Source organism: Lepisma saccharinum, chromosome 24, assembly GCF_977018435.1.
Source record: "Lepisma saccharinum chromosome 24, izLepSacc3.1, whole genome shotgun sequence".
Classification (NCBI taxonomy): Eukaryota; Metazoa; Arthropoda; class Insecta; order Zygentoma; family Lepismatidae; genus Lepisma; species Lepisma saccharinum.
In genome coordinates, this window is record NC_139252.1 from 21,894,748 (window position 1) to 21,919,712 (window position 24,965).

The 24,965-nt window shown below is 37.0% G+C and overlaps 1 protein-coding gene across 1 annotated transcript; it reads right to left on the bottom strand.

The window, feature by feature from the left end:
• Positions 1-21,294: 21,294 nt before the first annotated feature.
• On the bottom strand, positions 21,295-24,554 carry LOC145978089 (uncharacterized). The gene is made up of 3 exons (XM_083110529.1): positions 24,430-24,554; positions 22,592-22,748; positions 21,295-21,849 (listed from the first exon to the last, which is right to left on the bottom strand). Exons 1-3 carry the CDS (start codon positions 24,515-24,517, stop codon positions 21,390-21,392), a joined length of 705 nt encoding a protein of 234 aa, XP_082966655.1. The 5' UTR covers positions 24,518-24,554; the 3' UTR covers positions 21,295-21,389.
• Between the last annotated feature and the right edge of the window lie 411 nt (positions 24,555-24,965).

Sequence of the window (24,965 nt, forward strand, 5' to 3'; positions counted from 1 at the left end):
TCGGACTCTTTTTTTAAAAAAAGAAAAGTGACTGACACCACTGTAACTTAACCCGTCCATACGTTTTATCAAGTTCGTCTATTTCGGCTGATTTTCATCAGATACGTGAAGATCTCACCCCAGCGTTCGATCTGATGCCAAATAAAAAATAAGTTATAACATAATGTCCCGGGTCCTAGTTATCATTAATGTACAATCGGGAGTAACATTTTCATCCATAATCAAAGTATGAATGAATGTATTTAAACTTAACAGTTTAAGTTCTGCACGTAAATTGAGTTAAATGTGATTCGGCTGTACAAATTAGTGACTTGCAATAAATGGAGCAGAAAACATCGTATTTATGCCAATTATAACCTATAAAAGAATATTTTCAAATAGTGAAATCATTAACAGTAACAACGTCTGATAGAACATTAGCTATTCTTCACAGATGTTGGATTTATATTACATTTTTTTCGGTGTATGAAGTAACTTCTTTTATTTACAGAGAAAGACTATTTGTTGTATGTAAGTTTTATTTTTTCAATTGCTGCAACATAGGCTGTAGTCCAGGACATACGACGATATACGCTGCATACCTTCTGATTTACCTTACTTGTTAGCGTATACATTCTACTTTCCATAAATTTTTATTTACTTATGTAATTTGGCTGTTACTCAGTGAACTTATTACGGTGAAATAATGATCGAGAACATAATGTGCAGAAGGTCCTCCAGTTGATCAGTTTAAGAATCAGAAACATGTGAAGATATGGATTCAAAACCACCAAGCTGCAAATGATGCTAATTTAAATGTTTGTCCAAAACGTTCTAGTGACAATTCCGGTAACGTATAAAAAGAGGCTGTTATGAGTTTATTCGAGTTTACAGGTAGAAACAGCTCCAGAAAAATACTTGACTGCTCAATGTTCTCTTAAAATATTTTCAAGTTTTTATTTTTAGTGTTATTACCAGTACTATATATTAAAGTTATTAACAGGATACAAACTGACAATTCGCAAAAGCAATAATAACAAGAAAAGTAAATAAAATAACATGCTGTACCGTATCCTTTACGTTCAAATGAGATCGTTAAAATATGCGTTCCATATTTTTAAAATGCCTTCTCTATTGTAATATGCATAATTTATGCCAAATATTGGTATGTCATCTTCATTATTCTATCAGCAATGTCATTTTTTAAATATCTTTTTGCAGAAGTTAAATAATTTCATTTCATCCATATAATTACTGGAAACAAGCCAAAGTTAAGAGTTAATGAAAACATGGCCTCCCACAACTTTCACGAAACTTAGCGTGTACTCTCTGAAAATCTTTGAGCTACACTACTGGTTATTATTGATCCACAAAAGTTTTTAATATAAATATACTACATATCACTTCGCTTTGTTCCATGTATTCTGCTATAATATCATGAATTCGACTTCGACATTTTGTCTCGCATGTTTAAGACTTGGTGGACATGATTGACGTCCTTCTTAATCATAAATGAATATTAGATTAAATCCTAACAGATTACACGTCTGATACAATAAACGAAAGCAACGAATAAATGGCTGAATGGTTTCAATTAAGTTTGGAATTCTGAAGAGCCTACTATAATTTAGCGTAATAATCTTTCCTATTAACCTACATAGTGGTCATAATTAACGCAGACCCTGCAGGAAACATACTCACGGTTCGATACAAATCAGACGAATTTTCATTTGTTGATCTAAAAAACTGAAGCTCACTGTGAGACCAGCTACTAAGTTTGAACCTGTTAGTAGAGATTTTTAAATTGTGATCTAACATAATCAGTCGTAGACTTGAAACTCAAAACGAAGTATGATTCACTCCCTGCTGTGATTCAAGTTTTATTTAAACAGCAACGGCTCTGTGCAGACTAAACCTGCGCCTCTGTGTAGACTAACATCTTTAATGCATATAAGTTTAGTTAATAAAATTAAAAAAGTATGCCACAACATACACACATTTTACACACATTTTAAATTTTAACCTAAACAGATCATAATCAAGAATTAATAAATTCTAGAAATTGTCACAAGAAGGCACATAATATTTCCAAATTGTACAATTTACGACAATTTCAGCCCATGATCACCAACATACAAATTCTTAAATTTGAGACTTTCTTTCATCATAAAATATAATGTGAAACATGTTTATTACAACTTTGGATGTAACATATTCACTTACGAAACCATTTCTATATCTGTATTTAAATCTTAAGCATGAACAATATCGAAATTCATATAATTTCTGTTTCACAACAACACCATCAATATTTAAACCTTAGACATGGACTATGTAATTAATATTTAAATGACAGGAAGCTTAATCAGAATCTTCAACAAAATTCCGGGATGAATAGGGAATCAATTGACTGAATGACCATGATTTTTTCCTAAAACAATTCTCAATATTTCTGTAACCATCTTTATGCCATCGTGAAGCAATGAAACCGATCTATGTGTAGCGGATAAGATTAAATCAAATTTTCATATTGTGCTAAAACTATCTGCACACTGACGTATTTCACTATTAATTTTCATTGTTTTCTCTCACCGTGCTTCATTGGCTCTTTTTCTTCGGCCTTTCTTTACTATAATGATTCAATTTTTTTAGACGCAATGAGTGTCTATCATCTCGCAGTACCTAGTATTTATTGTCAGCCTTTTCTGCTACTTTTGCCAAGGGAAATCATACTCTAACACATCCAGTGATGTTTCCTGATACTGACCTTAATGCATTGTAAATAAGGTGTTAGCCCCAACCCTCCCTTTTCTGTGAACATATATCTCAAATTTTCTCCAAGCTTGTAAATTTAGAAATATTAAAATTTAATTTCTTCAGAAATAAACAAACTGAATTTATTAAATCATTTTGAAGGAGTGCTGAAATATCGCCAAAAACATTTTAAGTCTACAAATGTTATTTTAATGGGTGATCAAATCCTGCACTTGCAACAAGAAATTCTATATAATTGGAGGGGGTGCATACGCAGAATATTTTAACCCATAATAGAGATGCTCCCTCAAAAAATACTAATTTCGTTTAAAGTTGCCATATTCCTGCAACAACTCATAATAATTTACGTAAAAGTAGTTGTATTTGTGCTATTATAAACCCGGGAAATGATGAACCCCCCTTATGCAGATTTGGCTACACTTAAAACTTGCTCAACATGCCCATATGAGTTTTTTGCTCAAGTGTGGAACCCTGTCTAATCCAAGATTTTTGTAAAAATGCCCTCGGGAATTTCCTGTGAAATGATGAGGCCCCTCAGATTGATTTGTCTACACTTACAAAAGGCACTTCTGTGAGATTGTTGTCCATAATCCTGTCAAAAATATGCCCTTCTTGATATTATTTTGCCCACACCTAAAACTACGTCAAACGTATTAACACACCCACACCCACACACACACACACACACACACACACATATTTACTTCCGGCCCACTTCCGGTCCACTTCCGGTCCACTTCCGGTCCACTTCCGGTCCACTTCCGGTTTGCCTACTTCCGGTCCACTTCCGGCCCACTTGTGGCCTTCTTCACAAACACCTCAACATTATCTCTGTATGTGTACTCTGCTATGTAGGGGTTTTCACTATAGCATCTCCTAAAGGAATTAATGCAAAAAAATAAGCCGGAAAAAACACGCCCAAATATGAACTCATCATTCCTGGGCATGTAAATATTTTCCAGCCTCAATAGCCTAATCTCCAACAAGTTTTTAACATCAGCATAACAGATTTTTGTTCTTGTCTTGTATGACAGGTACAGCAATTGTATGTTCCTACCCTGCAGTGCTGTGCTGATATCAGCTATGCCCTGGTCTGTATGCAGGAATAGGCATGACACTTGCAATGGCACATAAAATTTTGATATTTGTTTGGGTATAATTTTCTGAAGCCTGTACCTAATAACAGCATCACAGCACAGCTCTGTCAGGGATAGGGACATTCCTCACATCTTGCCAACAAGACTCTATATATAATTTTGTTATTTATGTATGTATTATTACCTCTCTTATCTATTAAGTAAGAACCTCACATCTTGTCCATAACAGTTCCATGTTGTAGAAATATCAGCAAGGCTCTGTGTCTGTGAGATTTGAAACCTTGTTCCTGTACAGCTCTGTGTCTGTGTGAGGGATAGGGGAATTAAATAATCAATCTTCTTACCTAGTATCTATGTATGTATTATTACCTCTCTTATTTATTAAGTAAGAACCTCACATCTTGCCCATAACAGTTCCATGTTGCAGCAAGGCTCTGTGTCTGTGAGATTTGTTGTTCCTGTACAGCTCTGTGTCTGTGTGAGGGATAGGGGAATTAAATAATCAATCTTCTTACCTAGTATCTATGTATGTGTTATTACCTCTCTTATTTATTAAGTAAGAACCTCACATCTTGCCCATAACAGTTCCATGTTGTAGAAATATCAGCAAGGCTCTGTGTCTGTGAGATTTGAAACCTTGTTCCTGTACAGCTCTGTGTCTGTGTATACCTAATAATAGCAGCACAGCTCTGTGAGAATTTTCATAGCAAAAATCAATTCTTTACATCGGTGTGTGCCTAATAATATCAGCACAGCTCAGTTCTAACAAATATCAAGGATTTGTACCTAATTACAGTAGCACAGGAATAGGGATAATAAGTATAGACTATTGATATAGAAATTATTTTATTCTTCAATCTTATTCATAACAGTTCCATGTTGTAGAAATATCAGCAAGGCTCTGTGTCTGTGAGATTTGAAACCTTGTTCCTGTACAGCTCTGTGTCTGTGTGAGGGATAGGGGAATTAAATAATCAATCTTCTTACCTAGTATCTATGTATGTATTATTACCTCTCTTATTTATTAAGTAAGAACCTCACATCTTGCCCATAACAGTTCCATGTTGCAGCAAGGCTCTGTGTCTGTGAGATTTGTTGTTCCTGTACAGCTCTGTGTCTGTGTGAGGGATAGGGGAATTAAATAATCAATCTTCTTACCTAGTATCTATGTATGTGTTATTACCTCTCTTATTTATTAAGTAAGAACCTCACATCTTGCCCATAACAGTTCCATGTTGTAGAAATATCAGCAAGGCTCTGTGTCTGTGAGATTTGAAACCTTGTTCCTGTACAGCTCTGTGTCTGTGTATACCTAATAATAGCAGCACAGCTCTGTGAGAATTTTCATAGCAAAAATCAATTCTTTACATCGGTGTGTGCCTAATAATATCAGCACAGCTCAGTTCTAACAAATATCAAGGATTTGTACCTAATTACAGTAGCACAGGAATAGGGATAATAAGTATAGACTATTGATATAGAAATTATTTTATTCTTCAATCTTATTCATAACAGTTCCATGTTGTAGAAATATCAGCAAGGCTCTGTGTCTGTGAGATTTGAAACCTTGTTCCTGTACAGCTCTGTGTCTGTGTGAGGGATAGGGGAATTAAATAATCAATCTTCTTACCTAGTATCTATGTATGTATTATTACCTCTCTTATTTATTAAGTAAGAACCTCACATCTTGCCCATAACAGTTCCATGTTGCAGCAAGGCTCTGTGTCTGTGAGATTTGTTGTTCCTGTACAGCTCTGTGTCTGTGTGAGGGATAGGGGAATTAAATAATCAATCTTCTTACCTAGTATCTATGTATGTGTTATTACCTCTCTTATTTATTAAGTAAGAACCTCACATCTTGCCCATAACAGTTCCATGTTGTAGAAATATCAGCAAGGCTCTGTGTCTGTGAGATTTGAAACCTTGTTCCTGTACAGCTCTGTGTCTGTGTATACCTAATAATAGCAGCACAGCTCTGTGAGAATTTTCATAGCAAAAATCAATTCTTTACATCGGTGTGTGCCTAATAATATCAGCACAGCTCAGTTCTAACAAATATCAAGGATTTGTACCTAATTACAGTAGCACAGGAATAGGGATAATAAGTATAGACTATTGATATAGAAATTATTTTATTCTTCAATCTTATTCATAACAGTTCCATGTTGTAGAAATATCAGCAAGGCTCTGTGTCTGTGAGATTTGAAACCTTGTTCCTGTACAGCTCTGTGTCTGTGTGAGGGATAGGAGAATTAAATAATCAATCTTCTTACCTATGTATGTAATATTACATCTCTTATTTATTAAGTAAGAACCTCACATCTTGCCCATAACAGTTCCATGTTGTAGAAATATCAGCAAGGCTCTGTGTCTGTGAGATTTGAAACCTTGTTCCTGTACAGCTCTGTGTCTGTGCGGGGATTTGTACTTAATAACATCAGTACAGCATTGTTCTGTTAGAGTATAGATTTATATTATTATTGAAACATCTAGAAATTATTCTTCACTAACAATTCTATAACAGTTCCGCTCAGCTCTGTGTCTGTGAGATTTGAAACCTTGTTCCCAATCAGTTCCAAGCTGTACAGCTCTGTGTCTGTGTATACCTAATAATAGCAGCACAGCTCTGTGAGAATTTTCAAAAATCAATTCTTTACATCGGTGTGTGCCTAATAATATCAGCACAGCTCAGTTCTAACAAATATCAAGGATTTGTACCTAATTACAGTAGCACAGGGATAGGGATAATAAGTATAGATTATTGATATAGAAATTATTTTATTCTTCAATCTTATTCAATGCTCAGCAAGACTCTATGTGTCTGAGCAACATCAGTACAGCACAGCTCTGTTAATTATGTATAAATTTAAAAATTATTTCATTCTTCACAAACAAATCTCATCTAACAATTCCATATCCATTTTCTGTGTCTGTGCGGGGATTTGTACCTAAGTATAGCTATTATTGAGTATAGAATTATTATATCTAGAAATTATTCTTTATAAACAAATCTTATCTAATCCATTTTCAGCTCTGTGTCTGTGCGGGATTTGTACTTAATAACATCAGTACAGCATTGCTCTGTTAGAGTTTAGATTTATATTATTATTGAAACATCTCTTCACAAACAATCTCATCTAACAATTCTATAACAGTTCCGCTCAGCTCTGTGTCTGTGCGGGGATAAACATCAGTACAGCTTTTTCAGCTCTGTGTCTGTGCGAGGATTTGTACCTAACAACATCAGTACAGCACAGCTCTGTTAGAGTATAGATTTTATTGAAACATCTAGAAATTATTCTTCCTTAACAATTCCATAACAATTCCATGCTCAGCTCTGTGTCTGTGCGGGGATTTGTACCTAATAACATCAGTACAGCACAGCTCTGTTAGGGATAGGGATATTGAGTATAGATTTAATTATATTATTATTGAAACATTCACAAACAAATCTCATCTAACAATTCCATAACAATTCCATGCTTAGCTCTGTGTCTGTGCGAGGATTTGTACCTAACAACATCAGTACAGCACAGGTCTGTTAGAGTATAGATTTTATTGAAACATCTAGAAATTATTCTTCACAAACAAATCTCATCTAACAATTCCATAACAATTCCGTGCTCAGCTCTGTGTCTGTGCGGGGATTTGTACCTAATAACATCAGTACAGCACAGCTCTGTTAGAGATAGGGATATTGAGTATAGATTTAATTATTGAAACATTCACAAACAAATCTCATCTAACAATTCCATAACAATTCCATGCTCAGCTCTGTGTCTGTGCGGGGATAAACATCAGTACAGCACAGCTCTGTTAGAGTATAGATTTTATTGAAACATCTAGAAATTATTCTTCACTAACAATTCCATAACAATTCCATACTCAGCTCTGTGTCTGTGCGGGGATTTGTACCTAATAACATCAGTACAGCACAGCTCTGCTAGAGATAGGGATATTGAGTATAGATTTAATTATTGAAACATCTAGAAATTATTCTTCAAACAAATCTCATCTAACAATTCCATAACAATTCCATGCTCAGCTCTGTGTCTGTGCGGGGATTTGTACCTAATAACATCAGTACAGCACAGCTCTGTTAGAGACATTTAATTCTTCACATTTATATCCATAACATCTCTGTGTCTGTGTGTCAGTACAGCACAGCTCTGTTAGAGATAGGGATATTGAGTATAGATTTAATTATATTATTATTGAAACATCTAGAAATTATTTCATTCTTCACAAACAAATCTCATCTAACAATTCCATGCTCAGCTCTGTGTCTGTGCGAGGATTTGTACCTAATAACATCAGTACAGCATAGCTCTGTTAGAGACATTTAATTCTTCACATTTATATCCATAACAGCTCTGTGTCTGTGTGAGGCAAGCACAGCTCTGTTAGAGATAGGGATATTGAGTATTGAAACATCTAGAAATTATTTTATTCTTCACAAACAAATCTCATCTAACAATTCCATGCTCAGCTCTGTGTCTGTGTGGGGATTTGTACCTAATAACATCAAAACAACACAGCTCTGTTAGAGACAGAATATTCAATTCTTCACAATTCCATAACAGTTCCATGCTCAGCTCTGTGTCTATGTTGAGCAAAACAGCACAGCTCTGTTAGAGATAGGGATATTAAGTATAAATTTAAAAATTATTTCATTCTTCACAAACAAATCTCATCTAACAATTCCATAACAGTTCCATGCTCAGCTCTGTGTCTGTGTGAGGCAAGCACAGCTCTGTTAAAGATCTTCACAAACAAATCTCATCTATCAATTCCATAACAGTTCCATGCTCAGCTCTGTGTCTGTGTGGGGATTTGTACCTAATAACATCAAAACAACACACCTCTGTTAAAGACAGAATATTCAATTCTTCACATCCATATCCAAAACATCTCTGTGTAATTCCATAACAGTTCCATGCTCAGCTCTGTGTCTGTGTGAGGCAAGCACAGCTCTGTTAAAGATATTCACAAACAAATCTCATCTAACAATTCCATAACAGTTCCATGCTCAGCTCTGTGTCTGTGTGGGGATTTGTACCTAATAACATCAAAACAACACAGCTCTGTTAGAGACAGAATATTCAATTCTTCACATCCATATCCATAACATCTCTGTGTAATTCCATAACAGTTCCATGCTCAGCTCTGTGTCTATGTAGAGCAAAACTGTTAGAGATAGGGATATTAAGTATAAATTTAAAAATTATTTCATTCTTCACAAACAAATCTCATCTAACAGTTCCATAACAGTTCCATGCTCAGCTCTGTGTCTGTGTGAGGCAAGCACAGCTCTGTTACATGATAGGAATATTAAGTATAGATTTAAATTTCATTCTTCACAAACAAATCTCATCTAACAATTCCATAACAGTTCCATGCTCAGCTCTGTGTCTGTGTGAGGCAAGCACAGCTCTGTTAAATATAGGAATATTAAGTATAGATTTAAATTTCATTCTTCACAAACAAATCTCATCTAACAATTCCATAACAGTTCCATGCTCAGCTCTGTGTCTGTGTGGGATTTGTACAGCAACATAGCTTTGTTAGAGACAGAGTAGATGGGTATAAATATTATTTCTTTCAATTCTTCACCTCCATATCCATAACAGCTCTGTGAAATTTATTCTTCACATTTAACAATTCCATAACAGTTCCATGCTCAGCTGTGTGTCTGTGTGGGATTTGTACAGCAACATAGCTTTGTTAGAGACAGAGTAGATGGGTATAAATATTATTTCATTCAATTCTTCACCTCCATATCCATAACAGCTCTGTGAAATTTATTCTTCACATCTAACAATTCAGATAACAGTTTCATGCTCAGCAAGGCTCTGTGTCTGTGTAGATAGGGATATTAATATTTCATTCCTTCATAACAGTTCCTGTGTCTGTGTGGGATTTGTACAGAGCACAGCTCTGAGATAGGGACTAACAGTTAGGGTATAATTAATTCTTCACATCTATTGAGTGTCTAGATGTTATTTCATCCCTATGCCATGACAGTTTCAACTCTGTATTTGTATGGAATTTAAAACTTGTCTGAAAAGTGGCAATCAATGCCCATTGTTTCTATATAAACGTTTCAACGTACGTTGAACAAATCTCACAGACACAGAGCCTTGCTGCAACATGGAACTGTTATGGGCAAGATGTGAGGTTCTTACTTAATAAATAAGAGAGGTAATAATACATACATAGATACTAGGTAAGAAGATTGATTATTTAATTCCCCTATCCCTCACACAGACACAGAGCTGTACAGGAACAAGGTTTCAAATCTCACAGACACAGAGCCTTGCTGATATTTCTGCAGCATGGAACTGTTATGGACAAGATGTGAGGTTCTTACTTAATAGATAAGAGAGGTAATAATACATACATAAATAACAAAATTATATATAGAGTCTTGTTGGCAAGATGTGAGGAATGTCCCTATCCCTGACAGAGCTGTGCTGTGATGCTGTTATTAGGTACAGGCTTCAGAAAATTATACCCAAACAAATATCAAAATTTTATGTGCCATTGCAAGTGTCATGCCTATTCCTGCATACAGACCAGGGCATAGCTGATATCAGCACAGCACTGCAGGGTAGGAACATACAATTGATGTACCTGTCATACAAGACAAGAACAAAAATCTGTTATGCTGATGTTAAAAACTTGTTGGAGATTAGGCTATTGAGGCTGGAAAATATTTACATGCCCAGGAATGATGAGTTCATGGTTGAGCGTGTTTTTTCCGGCTTATTTTTTTGCATTAATTCCTTTAGGAGATGCTTTAGTGAAAACCCCTACATAGCAGAGTACACATACAGAGATAATGTTGAGGTGTTTGTGAAGAAGGCCACAAGTGGGCCGGAAGTGGACCGGAAGTAGGCAAACCGGAAGTGGACCGGAAGTGAACCGGAAGTGGGCCGGAAGTAAATATGTGTGTGTGTGTGTGTGTGTGTGTGTGTGTGTGTGTGTGTGTGTGTGTGTGTGTGTGTGTGTGTGTGGTGGGTGTGTTAATACGTTTGGCGTAGTTTTAGGTGTGGGCAAAAAAAATATCAAGAAGGGCATATTTTTGATAGGATTATGGACAACAATCTCACAGAAGTGCCTTTTGTAAGTGTAGACAAATCAATCTGAGGGGGCTCATACTTTCTCAGGAAATTCCCGAGGGCATTTTTACAAAAATCTTTGATTAGGCAGGGTTCCACACTTGAGCAAAAAGCTCATATGGGCATGTTGAGCCTGTTTTAAGTGTAGGCAAATCTGCATGAGGGGGGTTCATACTTTCTCGTCCTGGTTGTAGCACAAATAACACTACTCGTAAACGACTATAACCAAAATGAAATTATATGTGTGAAACATTTCCATTTCCACTTTTCCACGAAGGAGCCGTGTTCCTCCTTGGTCCTCTTCCAGATGTCCATGACTGAAGTATTAAGGTAATTCAAATCCACATATTCTTGATGATTCGAAACAAAGTGAGAATAATAAACATGTTCAAAAATAAAATGTATTCACTACATCACACCCGCAAAGCCAGTCTGAAATTTCAAAGAGTGTTTTTCGACAATGTCTCTCAAAATATTTTACAGTACTACTTTTTCCTTCAACACACATCAACATAGTGGGATTAGGACATTGTCGACAATTTTCAGTTACCTGTTTCTTCTCTATGTATGAAAGCACTGGGTATCTTGAAATAATCATGATACAAGTTTAAATGTTCAATATCAGCGAACGGAACAAGTTGAACGCGGGGCAAATTTCAAGACAACAGTGGAAAATGAATGAAAGGGCCTTATCTTCTTGATTGTAGTTTCAGAGTTCTTGTTAACAAAAAAAATGCTTAATTTAGGCAAAATGAAACTCTGGACACTAGTGAAGGAAGAATTTTGGAACAAAAAATTATTCATCCAAGTGAGTTAATGTAATTAATGCTGTAACGTTAAAATGACAAGTTCACATTTGATATTTTACAAGCCTATCCATTTCACGCAGAACCAATAAAACATAAATATTGAATCCTATTTCCCTGCAATTCCTAGAGAATTCCTATCTAGCAGGTAGTACAGGATATACTTAACAAAGAACAGTTCATAGAAAAAATAATTGAAAGTACTGAAATGGCACTCACGAATTGACGAATGATATCTGAATTATCCATAGTCAATATAGAAGAAATGCGGAACATAATATTTTTAATTTTGCTTTCCCTTCTTCATTCCCACTAACAATTCAAACAAGAATTCAACAATGCTGCAACTCAGACCCACAAGTAGAATGCAAAACGCGCCCAGTAAGTGTTCCAATTCAAACACAATATTCTCTTCCTTCCCTAAAAACTTCATTCGTTTCCTGTAAGCCCAATCAAATGCACGCTGGGATTTTTCTTTCCAGAATTTGGTCAGGCCAGTTTCCACACACGTGTCAACAACACGTGTGAAAGGTTTGGTAAAAGGGGAACCACGACTCAGGACAAACACTTCTGGATAAGTGTTAATGCTCTCTGACATTGTATGGAACAGTGGATTCCCGTATGAATCAGCCAGATCAGTTCGGATTAATAGCTCAACAAAAATATCAGCATAGTTCACTGCACCCTTTGTTCCATTTTTAAGAAGGAACATTAGTTGTAATCCATTTAGCTTGGAGTGTTCTGAAGATTTCACCCTCGAATCTATCCAACATCCCTCTTGCAGGCTCATTACCATAAATCGGCAACCCTGAATCGATAAGGTCTTCCCAGGTATCGATCAAAGCATGCATTTTAGGATTAGTTGTGAAGTTGAACAGACCGCCTTGATACCCTGTGTTGAGTACAAGGGCACAAATAACCCACAGTCCAAAAATACATCTTGAAGTTAGTGTCCGTGGCATTTCTGGCACTGAAACCCCTAGAATAATGGACAGGTTATATAGCATATTTAACTGAAGACTGCACAATCTGCGATCGGACAAAAAGCGCGAACCATACTTCATAACGATGACAACAGTGATGCAAGACAGAGCAATACCTAACCAAGGTAGTACCTGATAAGGAAATAGTATATTCATCCACGCAGGATAAGGACTTGGAAGTGGTACTAAAAATATCCTACTGGAGAACCGTCTTGTTAATACAGTGTCAAAATGCACTTCAATATAATTAGAGAAATGCATAATTTTTATTGTTCCTTGGTAGATTCGATCATATCTCTTTTTCAAATCACCATATCCGCTACCATCGAGATAAAATACAAACCCTGACTCAAGATGTGCTTTATCAATGTCGTTTGTCGACAGAGTTGAGTTGAGTTTCTCAGAAAACGCAGTCAGCATTCCCCCATAAGCTCCTTTCAACTCTCTCCTACCATCAGAACCTTTTTTCTCCGTAACGAGACCAGGAATCCTATAAACCGTAAAGTAAATGTTACACCCATGCAAATCCCTCACTTTGTTGGGGAACAGATTTTCTCCTCTGACAAATTTTCCATTTTCCCATACATCCAGGAGTTTCTCTCTAACATCGCTCCCGCAGAGTTCATTCGAATATGGGAAGTATGTGTACACATGCACTAGATCTGTCTCCTTTGATAGTTTGGAACCTTCTGTTGACTTCTCAATGTACTTGACAGGAAAAACTACAATGACATTCAATATGCTTCTCTGGTAAAGGGCCATTAAAGCAGTACGTACATCTCTCAGATCTGTACTTGCATTGTCGATAACAAACATGTATTTAACCTCTAATTTCCATTTAATCGTATCCGCCAGGCATTGCAGAGACATATTTACAATGTTTATGTCTGGCAGTATAATCACATATCCTACCTCTTCTCTGTAGAAACTCGTGTGTATCAGTGACTTATAATACACAGATGGTACTTTCTCTAGATCGAATGATGAATGCGGTAATTCTAGCTTTCTTACAACCAAATCACCAAAATCCGTGGCAAAACTTACAAAGTTGACATTTGTTGTATTGCTGAAACATACATGGAGTATGTCATTCACACATGGGGCTAAGTTACTCTCTTGTTTCATTATAGTTGAATGAATATTAGCATTCGTGTACATAAATCCGCAACTTGATAGACTGACTGGAAATAGTAGAAATATGTTGAATATCATCATATCATGTTGAATATCTGAAAAAAGAGAAGTTGTGATGAATTTCTTTTGACAAAATTTACAGCTAAAAGTGTGTGTTGATTAGAGTCAGAATTATTTGGTGTTTTCTTAAGCATTATTACCTTTGCCTCCTATGAATTTCGATGTACAGTAGAGCATGGCTTTGTATTTGGAAACTTTCTTTCGGCTGATGAGCTTTCGTATTGAGCCAGTGTATTGAATCGGTGGCCACCCACCATGGTGATGGAAATTCAGGAGCTACTAACGAGTAGCGTAACCCGATCATGGAAACCTCCATTAACGACAGGGTGTTCGTCGTTCTGACCACACATCATCCCTCAACTGGTTGGATGTGGGATTGATTGATTGATTTAGTTTATTTTACTTCGAGTATTGTGCCTCTTGGCTAATTTGCGAAGATGGGGATGAGTGATGAAATGATGAAATTGATGAATGGACATTCACAAACAACCAAGCCCGAGCGGGATTCGAAGCCGGGACCCTTGGCGTCGCAGCTCGATGTGCAAACCACTCGGCCAAAGGGTCCGGCGGATGTGGGAGTGAGGCCGGCATAAGGTAGGTAGATAGATAGGCCTTGATCCTCAAATACTGTTCCGCCACTGGTTATACTCGTAGTATTGATTGAGTTAGTGTTTTAAGTCCACTTTATGCACAGTAAGGCTAATTAAGACTGGACCTACAGTTTAAAGTGGGATCCGAACCCCCTTGATTACAAGACGATGACGCTATATATATATATATATATATATATATATATATATATATATATATATATATATACCAGGTCGACCATTAAGTTGATAACTCGAAATATCTTGCAAACGATACGTTTTGGAAGTAAATGTTTCAAATAAAACTAAATTGATTTTAAGGGGGAAGGAGAATGCCATTATGTATTTTTAGTAGGCGGCCAATTTGAAGGTCATTTGAAGGTCACTCAAATTTCTTAAATGTAAACCTGTAATCTTTGGTTCAATATTTTTATTCCTCGTATAAAAATAAACAACTTTTGTACAAACTTTTTCTACACATATATTAGTTTCGCAGATATTTGACAAGTAGAAAGTGGTAACAAAGGGAAAGTCTCTGGCTCACTTCTATTTTGGTTATTTTACGTCGGTTTTCTACTTCTTGGGAAATCACAGCGATGAGGATGAATAATGAATTGAACGATCATACATCCTGCCGGAACAGGGTTCAAACCTTTGGCCTCCTGTTTCCTAGTTTGCTACGATGAAGAATCCACCACGGAATCAGGCCAGTCTCGACCTCGTCTGGAGTTTTGGAAACTATACCCTGTCCCGCCTAACTATGGAGCATAGCATCAGGGAAGCGAAGGAAATCGAGTGGCTAGAGGGAAGCAATACACGTTGTTGGGAAGGCAGTCGTCTTGCCCTACTTCACGCAATTCCGTTTCTCTCGCGTGTTCATTGGTATCTCGCACCACTACTTGCACAGAGACTTGATTTCGTTTGCCTGCTCTACAGTTAGCTGGGACAGAGTATATATACTGTAAGTAGCATACAACACGTGCCATTTCACAAAATTTTCGTAGCGTTTCATAACGAGGGCACCCGCTAACTATGTACGGAATTTAAAGTCAAAATGGAGTCATGCACAGTAAATAATATGTATTACTAGACAATGTGTTAGCAAATAATGTGAAATTACCACATATTTAGTTCAAAATTAATGATTTTAAAAAAATAATTCAAGAATACAAAATTACCAAACTTAGACAATTTTGTTTTTCAATTTTCAGTTTTGACTCAAAATAGTTATAAGACTTTGAACAGTAATCATTTTTGTATTGAATCAACAACAAACATTTTACAGAATATAGGTAAACTTTATTTCTATTATGAGTCTTTTGTGCTGATATTAATGAAAAGACGAATTCCATATTTGAGTGCGATAATTGTTTAATCTCCAATATCTCGAAAAACAATCGCATGCACTTCATCAAACAAAGTTGCCAAGTCGCTCAGGAAATACTTAATTTCCCTGTGTTTATATGTTTTTCGAACTGAATAACATATTTTTAATGCAAATTATGCAGTGCTCAAAATGTATGATATTTCCATCATGATGCTGGCCATAAGCCTAAATTGTAGCTCAATTCAAGAAGATCATGGTGTCTTTTATCAGATTAATAAATATTTTCCTGTTGGACGCCTCTTTTAGAAACCATGTGGACTAGAAAATGGAAATGTATCCTTAATGTATGCAATCGGGCAGGAAGTTTACAGTTGCTCTTTGAATTAACTTTGCAATTGCGATAAACAAACTACATAAATAAACATGTCCGTATCCTCTTGACATGTCTGAATGAGCGAGGTAGTAAAGTAAATGTGGTTTAACACTGCAGTGGTTGCGCGCATCACAATAGTGATCCACTCCTACATTTTCAAGTGCTACTGCAGTTTGGCAACACTGTTGACCTTGGCTTCCAGTCTACCTTCCTGAAACAATCCAGGGACTATGTTCGTCCGGCTGTGATTTGAAATATATCCATTGTTGGCTTTTTATTAGAGCTCATATTTCAGTGAATACGTGTTTCTAAAAATCTGTCTGTTATATCGGAGACACATTTCTTCATTTTTACAGAAGAAACTACTTACGGAAATGAGTTTCTGTAGTATTTTGAAAGTTCTTGGAGGTATTTTCTCACCGTAGAATGCTGCACAACAAGAAATAAGCACTTTTGATGTAATAAACTTGCATTTTGTGCAAAGCGACAACATTATGCCGTTGCTTCCATTATGTACCTGCAGATGGCGCGAGAGTAGAAAGTCATGCGGTCTCGCCAGTGTTTCCAAACGTGCCTTTTTTTTTTACCAGAATTTTTATTTTTTTATTTTTTTAACTATGCTTACCTAACCTAACCCAACCTAACCTAACCTTGCCGGAAATGGTTCGTGGGGCTATCGTGAAGGGTTTTGGGGGCTATCGTGAATGGTTTTTTGGGCTATCGTGAATGGTTTTTGGGGCTATCCGTCAATGGTTTGTGGGGGCTATCGGGAATGGTTTTTGGGGCTATCCGTCAATGGTTTGTGATGACATAATGAACACGAAAGTAGGTATTTTTCGGTTAAGAAGGTTGAAACAGCTGTGCGCGCCATATTGTATGTTCCGCAACGGAAGAAAGGACCCAAAAAAATTGCTCGTAATGTGAAAAATCGAAGTTATTTTCGTGTAAAAAGCATAATGGCACCTTCAATTACAGGGTGGCTCAATACGTCACTTAACACCCTCAGTACAAGGCCACTGCGGCATGGAATTTTTGAAATTGGCGATGACCAATCATTGCCTGGCCAAGGGGGAACCACATTGACGACACCCACACGATCGGCGGCCATCTTGATGTACGCCATCTTGAATTCAACTTCAGAATTTTAAATGGGAAGGGGGTCGTGCGACATATCAAAATGGGCTAGAATTTCACGAGAAATGCAATGGTGAAGGTTTTTTCGACGTATCTTTAACCAGTAAAAAGTTATGACTGAATTCTTGTACCAATTTGCTCCTTTTCGAGGTGTTTGAAAAATGCCTTAAAATTTGTTTAGCGCATCGGTAATGCATCGAGATCAAAGTGATGTCTAGGGAGAGAAGTTCGCATGCCATTGCACACGATTTTAATCGGATACATCCATGAAGAGCTGCGCATTATAAATGGTTGTCGCGAACAATTTACAGTGTGACGCTTCCATTGAATTAAAAGTCCTTCACAGTGACAAGGCTAATGTTTATGTTCATAAGGAAGTTTATAAACAGAATATTGGATGCTTTTTATCTGATAACCCATTTTCGACAGATCAAAGCTGAATGGTTAGTGTTGGTAAGTTAATGGTGTGGCGTGCTGTGTGGAACACGATTGGTTAGTCAATTTTCCATCAACGGAACCTTAAATGCTTAGGGCTACTTGGATTTGTTAAATAAACAGGTTTTTCCATCCTTCCTTGTGGAAGAAGGTACTTTTTACAGAGTTTTTTTCAATAGGTAGGAACACCAGAACACTTATGGGAACGTTATGAAGCAGTTTCTGTCCAAAGTTAGTTATCAGATGACAAGGATCGCATATTCTGTTTATGAACTTCCTTCTGAACATAAACATTAGCCTTGTCACTGTGAAGGACTTTTAATTCAATGGAAGCGTCACACTGTAAATTGTTCGCGACAACCATTCATAATGAGCAGCTCTTCATGGATGTATCCGATTAAAATAATGTGCAATGGCATGCGAACGTCTCTCCCTACACGTCACTTTGATCTCGATGCATTACCGATGCGCTAAACAAATTTTAAGGCATTTTTCTAACACCTCGAAAAGGAGCTAATTGGTACAAGAATTCAGTCATAACTTTTTACTGGTTAAAGATACGTCGAAAAAACATTCACCATTGCATTTCTCGTGAAATTCTAGCCCATTTTGATATGTCATACGACCCCCTTCCCATTTAAAATTCTGAAGTTTAATTCAAGATGGCGTACATCAAGATGGCCGCCGACCCTGCGGGTGTCGTCAATGTGGTTCCCCCTTGGCCTGATAACGATTGGTCATCACCATTTCCATGTTGCACGCTGCAGTGGCCTTGTACCGGGGGTGTTAAGTGACTTATTGAGCCACCCTGTATGTTCCGCAATACACAATTGGTAAGTACGAACCATTTAAAACTGAAAATATTCGATAGAAATGTGTTTCCGATATAACAGACAATTACAAATCTGTCATAACTAGGGCCCGAGAGTTTATGTTATAACATTTTCTTATTTGACATCAGGTGGAATACTGAGGTGACGAACTTGATAAGGCTTATTTTGACATATTTGACCAATTTCGGGTTTTTACAACATATTTCCTCAATTTTCTCGTAATAAGACATATTTGTTCATAATTGCCATGCATATGATCGGTTATTTTATAATTTATTCTTCGTACCTTTAGCGCAATGGATAGTTCATATCATCGATGCCAGGATAAGGAAATTACAAACGAAGAAATTAAAAGCATATGCAGTCTTTTCTTACCAACTAGTACAGAACAATAATACCCCCCTCCTTTTATTTTTATCCTACCGACAATTGGTAGCCGTGCAAACATTATTGAGGGCAAGATAATCACCGTGCAGAAAGTAAACAAGTTTTAATTGTTCTAATTTCTTTACGTTTTTTGCAAGTTGTGTGAAACCGGAGAAGGATATTTGAAGAGAGAATCTGTATTGCAGCATTTAGACACGCGAAACATCAAAATCTGCCTTAAAAAGTTGTGTTTTTGAGTTGTATAGATTTACCACAGCTGTAGCGAGCTACCACTTATGATTAAGTTTGCACAAAGATGTAAATGTGACGTTATTGTAAATGAAACGTTTTTAATTTCAGTAAATCTCATGATGTTTTTAGTATTTTCTCACTACATTTTTCGGTTAAAGAGATTCTGACGCCATTTAAAACCTAACCCTCCCCTTCACCCTAGTATGATGAGATATTCAAAAGTACTTTTGTGCATATTTTTGGATTTTCTGGGAATATTTCTGCCTTTTCTGACATATTTTAAATTTTTTATAACATATTTTTAATTTTTTACGACATACTTTTCATTTTTACGACATTTTAAATTTTTTATGAAATAATTAGATACATATTTTACAGTTTTATAGGACTTAAAGTCCCAGGCCCTAACTTATATTAAGTATATGTGTTCAGACCACCAACGACCGAATTTTGAATTTTTGTGGAAGAAAATAAGAAAAGTAAGATTCAGAGGTTATGTATTTTTGTTTCGTTTCATCACATCCAAATGTAATGCACTGGATTTACAATTCCCAATCCCCTTGATTGTTTGTTAAGTATCTAAACCAGAATACTTCAAAAAGGACATTCACGCTAACACTAAACATAACAGAATTTCTGGTGGATGCAAGAAGAGAAAGCAAACATCTCCTGTTAATAGCAACCCTGAACTACGGAGGGGGAAGGAAATACGAACGGGAGGAGCAGGGAAGGGAAAACAGGCGGCGCTGCCCCCGAAGCAGTTCGGAGTTATCGAATTTTCAGATACATTAATCAACAAAATTTCAGAACTAATGTCCAACCAAATGTTGAATTTAATAACCGAAGGGGATGTACTTCAAGCATTAAAATTATACTACCATTGCATGGAGAGGGCAGCCAGGTACATGATACAGGATGGGAGGGGAAGAGGGAGGGAAAACTCAAAAGGGAGGATGGTATTATGATTAGGGAACGGAACTTTAGGTAAATAAATGTTTTTTCTGCGATAAGATAGAGACCCTAGTTTTTGCCAAAATTCTGATCATAGCCTTATATGTCAACACAGCAAATTTTATTTTACATAAAAACACATATTTTCCAGTTTTTCGTATGTAAATACATAATTTGCAAATTTTCATTTTAAATGCATAAAATCACTCGTTGACTTCAGCTACCTCGAAATCCTCGAAGGAAAAATGTTTATTCTCCGCACCTCTTTCATATATTATGCCCAGAACTTTTAAAAAATTGTATCTGTTGTAAATGATCTCCACAAAGAAGACGCATATAGAAGTCAATAGAAATTCTGCAAGAACTGTTGAAGGATCCCTCCTTAAAAGTTGATTTGGCATACATCTCAACAAACCTGTCCATTCTCTCTAATTCCATACGAAAGCTTGAATCGTCCGCAAACACTTTGGCAGCCTCCGTGGATGAAGTTTGTATAGTAGAAACGAAACTGAAAGAACTCACTGGATCTAACGCGCAAGTGCTAAAGTCTAAGGCTACGGCCAGACGAGCGATATTTACTGCCAGAATTCTGCCGTAAATGTCGCAACTACAATTATCGCAAGTGGGTGGTCACACGGTAGCTGTAAATGTCGCTCTACTCTGCGTTAAATATAGCAACAAAATTTCTGCCCCGGCCAGACGAGCGACATTTACTACGAAAAGCATTGTGTTCAAAACGTGTCTTGAGTTTGCTGAAAGAAATTGCTCCATTCATAGTGGCATGTAACAATGAATTGCCAGTCGAAAGCAGCTCTGTGCTTGCTTCTGATTCGTCGTCGTCGGCAAAAGCGTAAGAGACAGTGGTGGATTCATCCTATTATTAGTGAAAGATCGTACAAAGGAAAGTTTGTGCTTCTTCATAGGAAACTGAAAGACTATCCAGATAAGTTTTTTGAATATTATAGAATGTCTACAAGCTCCTTTGAACTGCTACTTGCAACTGTGAGTGGTAGCCTGAAAAGAGAAGGTACAGTTATGAGGAACTGCATAAGTGTGGAAGAGAAACTCGCAGTTACATTACGGTAAGTTTAGTTTAATATTACTGAAAGTAAAAAGGTAATACATACTACACAGACATTGATAAAACTAGAACATAACAAGATAAAATGTTCTCTACAAATCAAAGAAAGATAACACTGACTCTGATTCAACATCTGATTCAACGGTAGTTCTGGATGATGATGATGTGCATGAAGTTTGGGGAAGCAAATTTGTAGGGGAAACTGCTTGAAATGAACCCCTGCGTTCAGCAGCATCATCGTAAGACTTGAGCAACTGCATGACCTTTATCTGAAATTCTAATTTATCTGAAGGATGTAGTGTTTTCACAGTTGGTAGCAATGATAATAGAAACATTTTGTCAGGATCATTTTCATGTGGGTCGGGCCAGTTTTTTCCAAGAACGTCCAACAATTCCCTCTCAAATGAATCTCCAGATCTCCTCTTTCGTTTGGCAGGTACAGCTTTAAAGTGTTCCGTCGAAGAGGTGGCATTGCTGGTATTGGTCTGCGAGAGTTCTTCCTCTGTTCTGTGGTCAATTTGGTCATCAGTTTGATCCATGTTTCCGGACGTCCTGCAGAACAATATTGAAAAGAAAAACATTCATGTTACAAAAGCATAATACAGAAGAACAGATCAAGAGACAGGCGGGGCATAAGTGTCCAGTCATCAATTTCATCATATCATCACTCATTCCCATCATCGATAATGCAGTGTAATGCAAGGAGTGAAAATATAAACCCAGTCCTTCAGGTTCGTTCCCAAACAACATTAAATAAAGGAACGTAACGTGGACCGAGTATTATTCCTTGTCGAGAACACGAGACATTACGATCGACAATCTTCATCTCGTATTTTTCTTTAGCATCACTGCTCAATTTACAGAGATGTATACTCGTGACTGGCATACAAGCCGAAAAATTGCAATGTTGGTTGGGTTGTCTAGTCACACGGCGCATGATGGTCAGACATGGAGGGCTTGCTTCAGTGCTTCTTCAATAGGATCGTTACAACACAGCAGTGTCCGTGACTGTACATACATACAACTTTGTTAGGTCCAGAACCTCCACCCCATCCCCCCGCTCTCCAACAAGTTTCAGATCAGCTGCGTCTCTGATTTTCACATATGAAATATAGCAACCCTAATCATACCAAAAGTTAACTCCCCCCCTTACGTGAACTATATATACGCCCATGCTTCAAGGAAACAAACGCAAACTGCTGATTTGAAATTTATATATTAATGTACTGGAATGTGAAACAAAATCTATGTCCAACAACAGTTTAGTGTAGTAATTAAATAAGGTAGTACTTACTGCCTAGATTGCAAAGTCGGAAGAAGAAAACACATTTGTTTGTGGTAAACGTAAGGTTTCCTTGTAGTCGCACCACTGCCACTACGTCCATCTTGTGATTTCACAGATCTTGTAAATGCATCTTTCAAGCTTTTCCAACGTTTTTGAACCTCCTTACCTAAATTAATCATAACATTCATGAGGAAAATTCGAACTCTGTTCACACAATTGTTACAAGCAAAATGCTATGTCACAAACGTAACTTTAAAGGTACAAACATTTCAAAACTACTGGCGTCTCCTGTGTACGTAACTAAATAAACAATTAAACCTGTAAATGATCAGTCATGTCTTTGAAAACGCTTCTCAAATCACTAGTTTCTACAGTTGGCATGTGGCGAAAGTACAATAACAAAGCTATTTGGATTTTAGTTTGAACAAGTATTTTATATTGCGTTAACCTAATAAAATCGCCACTAGCTTTGAGATAGTTATAGCTACAATATACCACATGACAGTGTCTGAAAACAATTTATGCATAATTGTAACTGAAAGCAACTCTGTAAACACAACGAACATACTCATCTCAGTTTAAATCACAGGACATCAACTAGATGGTACTTACACATTTGTTTTTACAATTAAATTATTCTATATTTAAGATCACTTCCTGCTTTTTTTTTCAGATACCTGGGTTCTGGATGCTCTTTCCGGACATTGCATTTCGATTTTCTGATTGGTCGTGCCACAATTGCTGACATTGTCAGAGAAACCTGTGTGGCCATATGGCATGGTCTTCATGCTGAATACATGAAACAACCGTCTGTGGAGGACTGGCTTCAGATTAGCCACAAGTTCGAAAGCAGAGCTAATTTTCCGCATTGTGTTGGCGCTATTGACGGCAAACACATCAGGGTTATTAAACCCTGGAACAGTGGGAGCGAGTTCTTCAATTACAAGAAGTTTTTCTCCATAGTACTAATGGCAGTAGCTGATTCTGAGTATTGCTTCACGTACATAAATGTTGGAGCTTATGGAAAAGAAAGTGATTCAAATGTATTAAAGGCTACAGATTTGGGGGAACAAATCTATTCTAACACATTATCTTTACCAGAGCCCAAGACATTTTCAAGTGAACATGCAGGTGATCCAATTCCATATGTGTTTGTAGCTGATGAGGCCTTCGCACTCTGCTCAAGTTTGCTGAGGCCATATCCTAACAAAAACCTAACACCTGAAAAGAAGATATTCAATTATCGACTTACCAGAGCAAGAAGATTTGTTGAATGTGCATTTGGCATATTAGCAAATAAATGGCGGCTGTTCCATCGCCCCATTGATGTTAGTCCGGAGTTTGCCGATTGTATTATCAAAGCATGCTGTGTAGTACACAATTTTGTTAGGAAGAGAGATGGGTACAACTTTGAGGATACACTTTCATGTCCACTAGAGAGTATACCTGCTCAGGGAACAAGAGGAAATAAAAGTGGTGTTCGGATGAGAGATGCTTTCACTACCTATTTTTGTTCTGATCAAGGATCACTTCCCTGGCAAAACGATTGCTTGTAAAGCTGTTCTCAAAATGTTCAAAACTTTTTCTATACTATGCTCCCCCACCCCTGCATGGAACACACCATTGGCATTGGCTGTAATTATTTACTTTCGTTTAACCCACTTATGAGCATAGTAATACATTATACTATGTTTTCATTTACTATCAATATCATTTCATTTCGTCTTGTTCATTGCAATGTTTGTAGTAAACAAAAATCCTAACCTGCTAATTGGCGTAATAGTGTAAAAAATAATAACTATGTACTTTGTATTTTCAATACATTTTGATTCGTTTCAAGTACTTACCTATGTCGTTTCTTTCTTCAGAGGTCATATCTCCCCACTTCTCACCAACCACATCCATTGTCACTTTCATCCACGCATCCATCTTCATGTTTCTGTTCTTGTAGTCCTCACAATTCGTGTCAAACAAACAGGGATACTTTTGGACTTCAATTATTACATGTTCACTGTCAATATAATCCATAGTTGTACAGTTCGACAGTTAAATTACCGCAGTAAATGTGGCAGCTACAAATATCGCTACGCGTGGCCACGCTCACGCGGCAAATACTGCGGAAAAAATGGGTCCCGGCGCATTCCTTCGCGACACGACCTTGAAGACGCGCCAAACTGGCTACAATTACTGCTGCTTCTGGCCACTCCCATTTACGACCTAAGGGTGCATTTCTTCAGCTACATTTACGGCAGAATTCTGGCAGTAAATATCGCTCGTCTGGCCGTAGCCTAAATGTACAGACATTTTTGGGAAAAAACAAGGTTTTCAAACTTTGTGCTAAATTGCACGTGTTTTGGAAGGTGAAGTAGAGGAAGATGAAGCT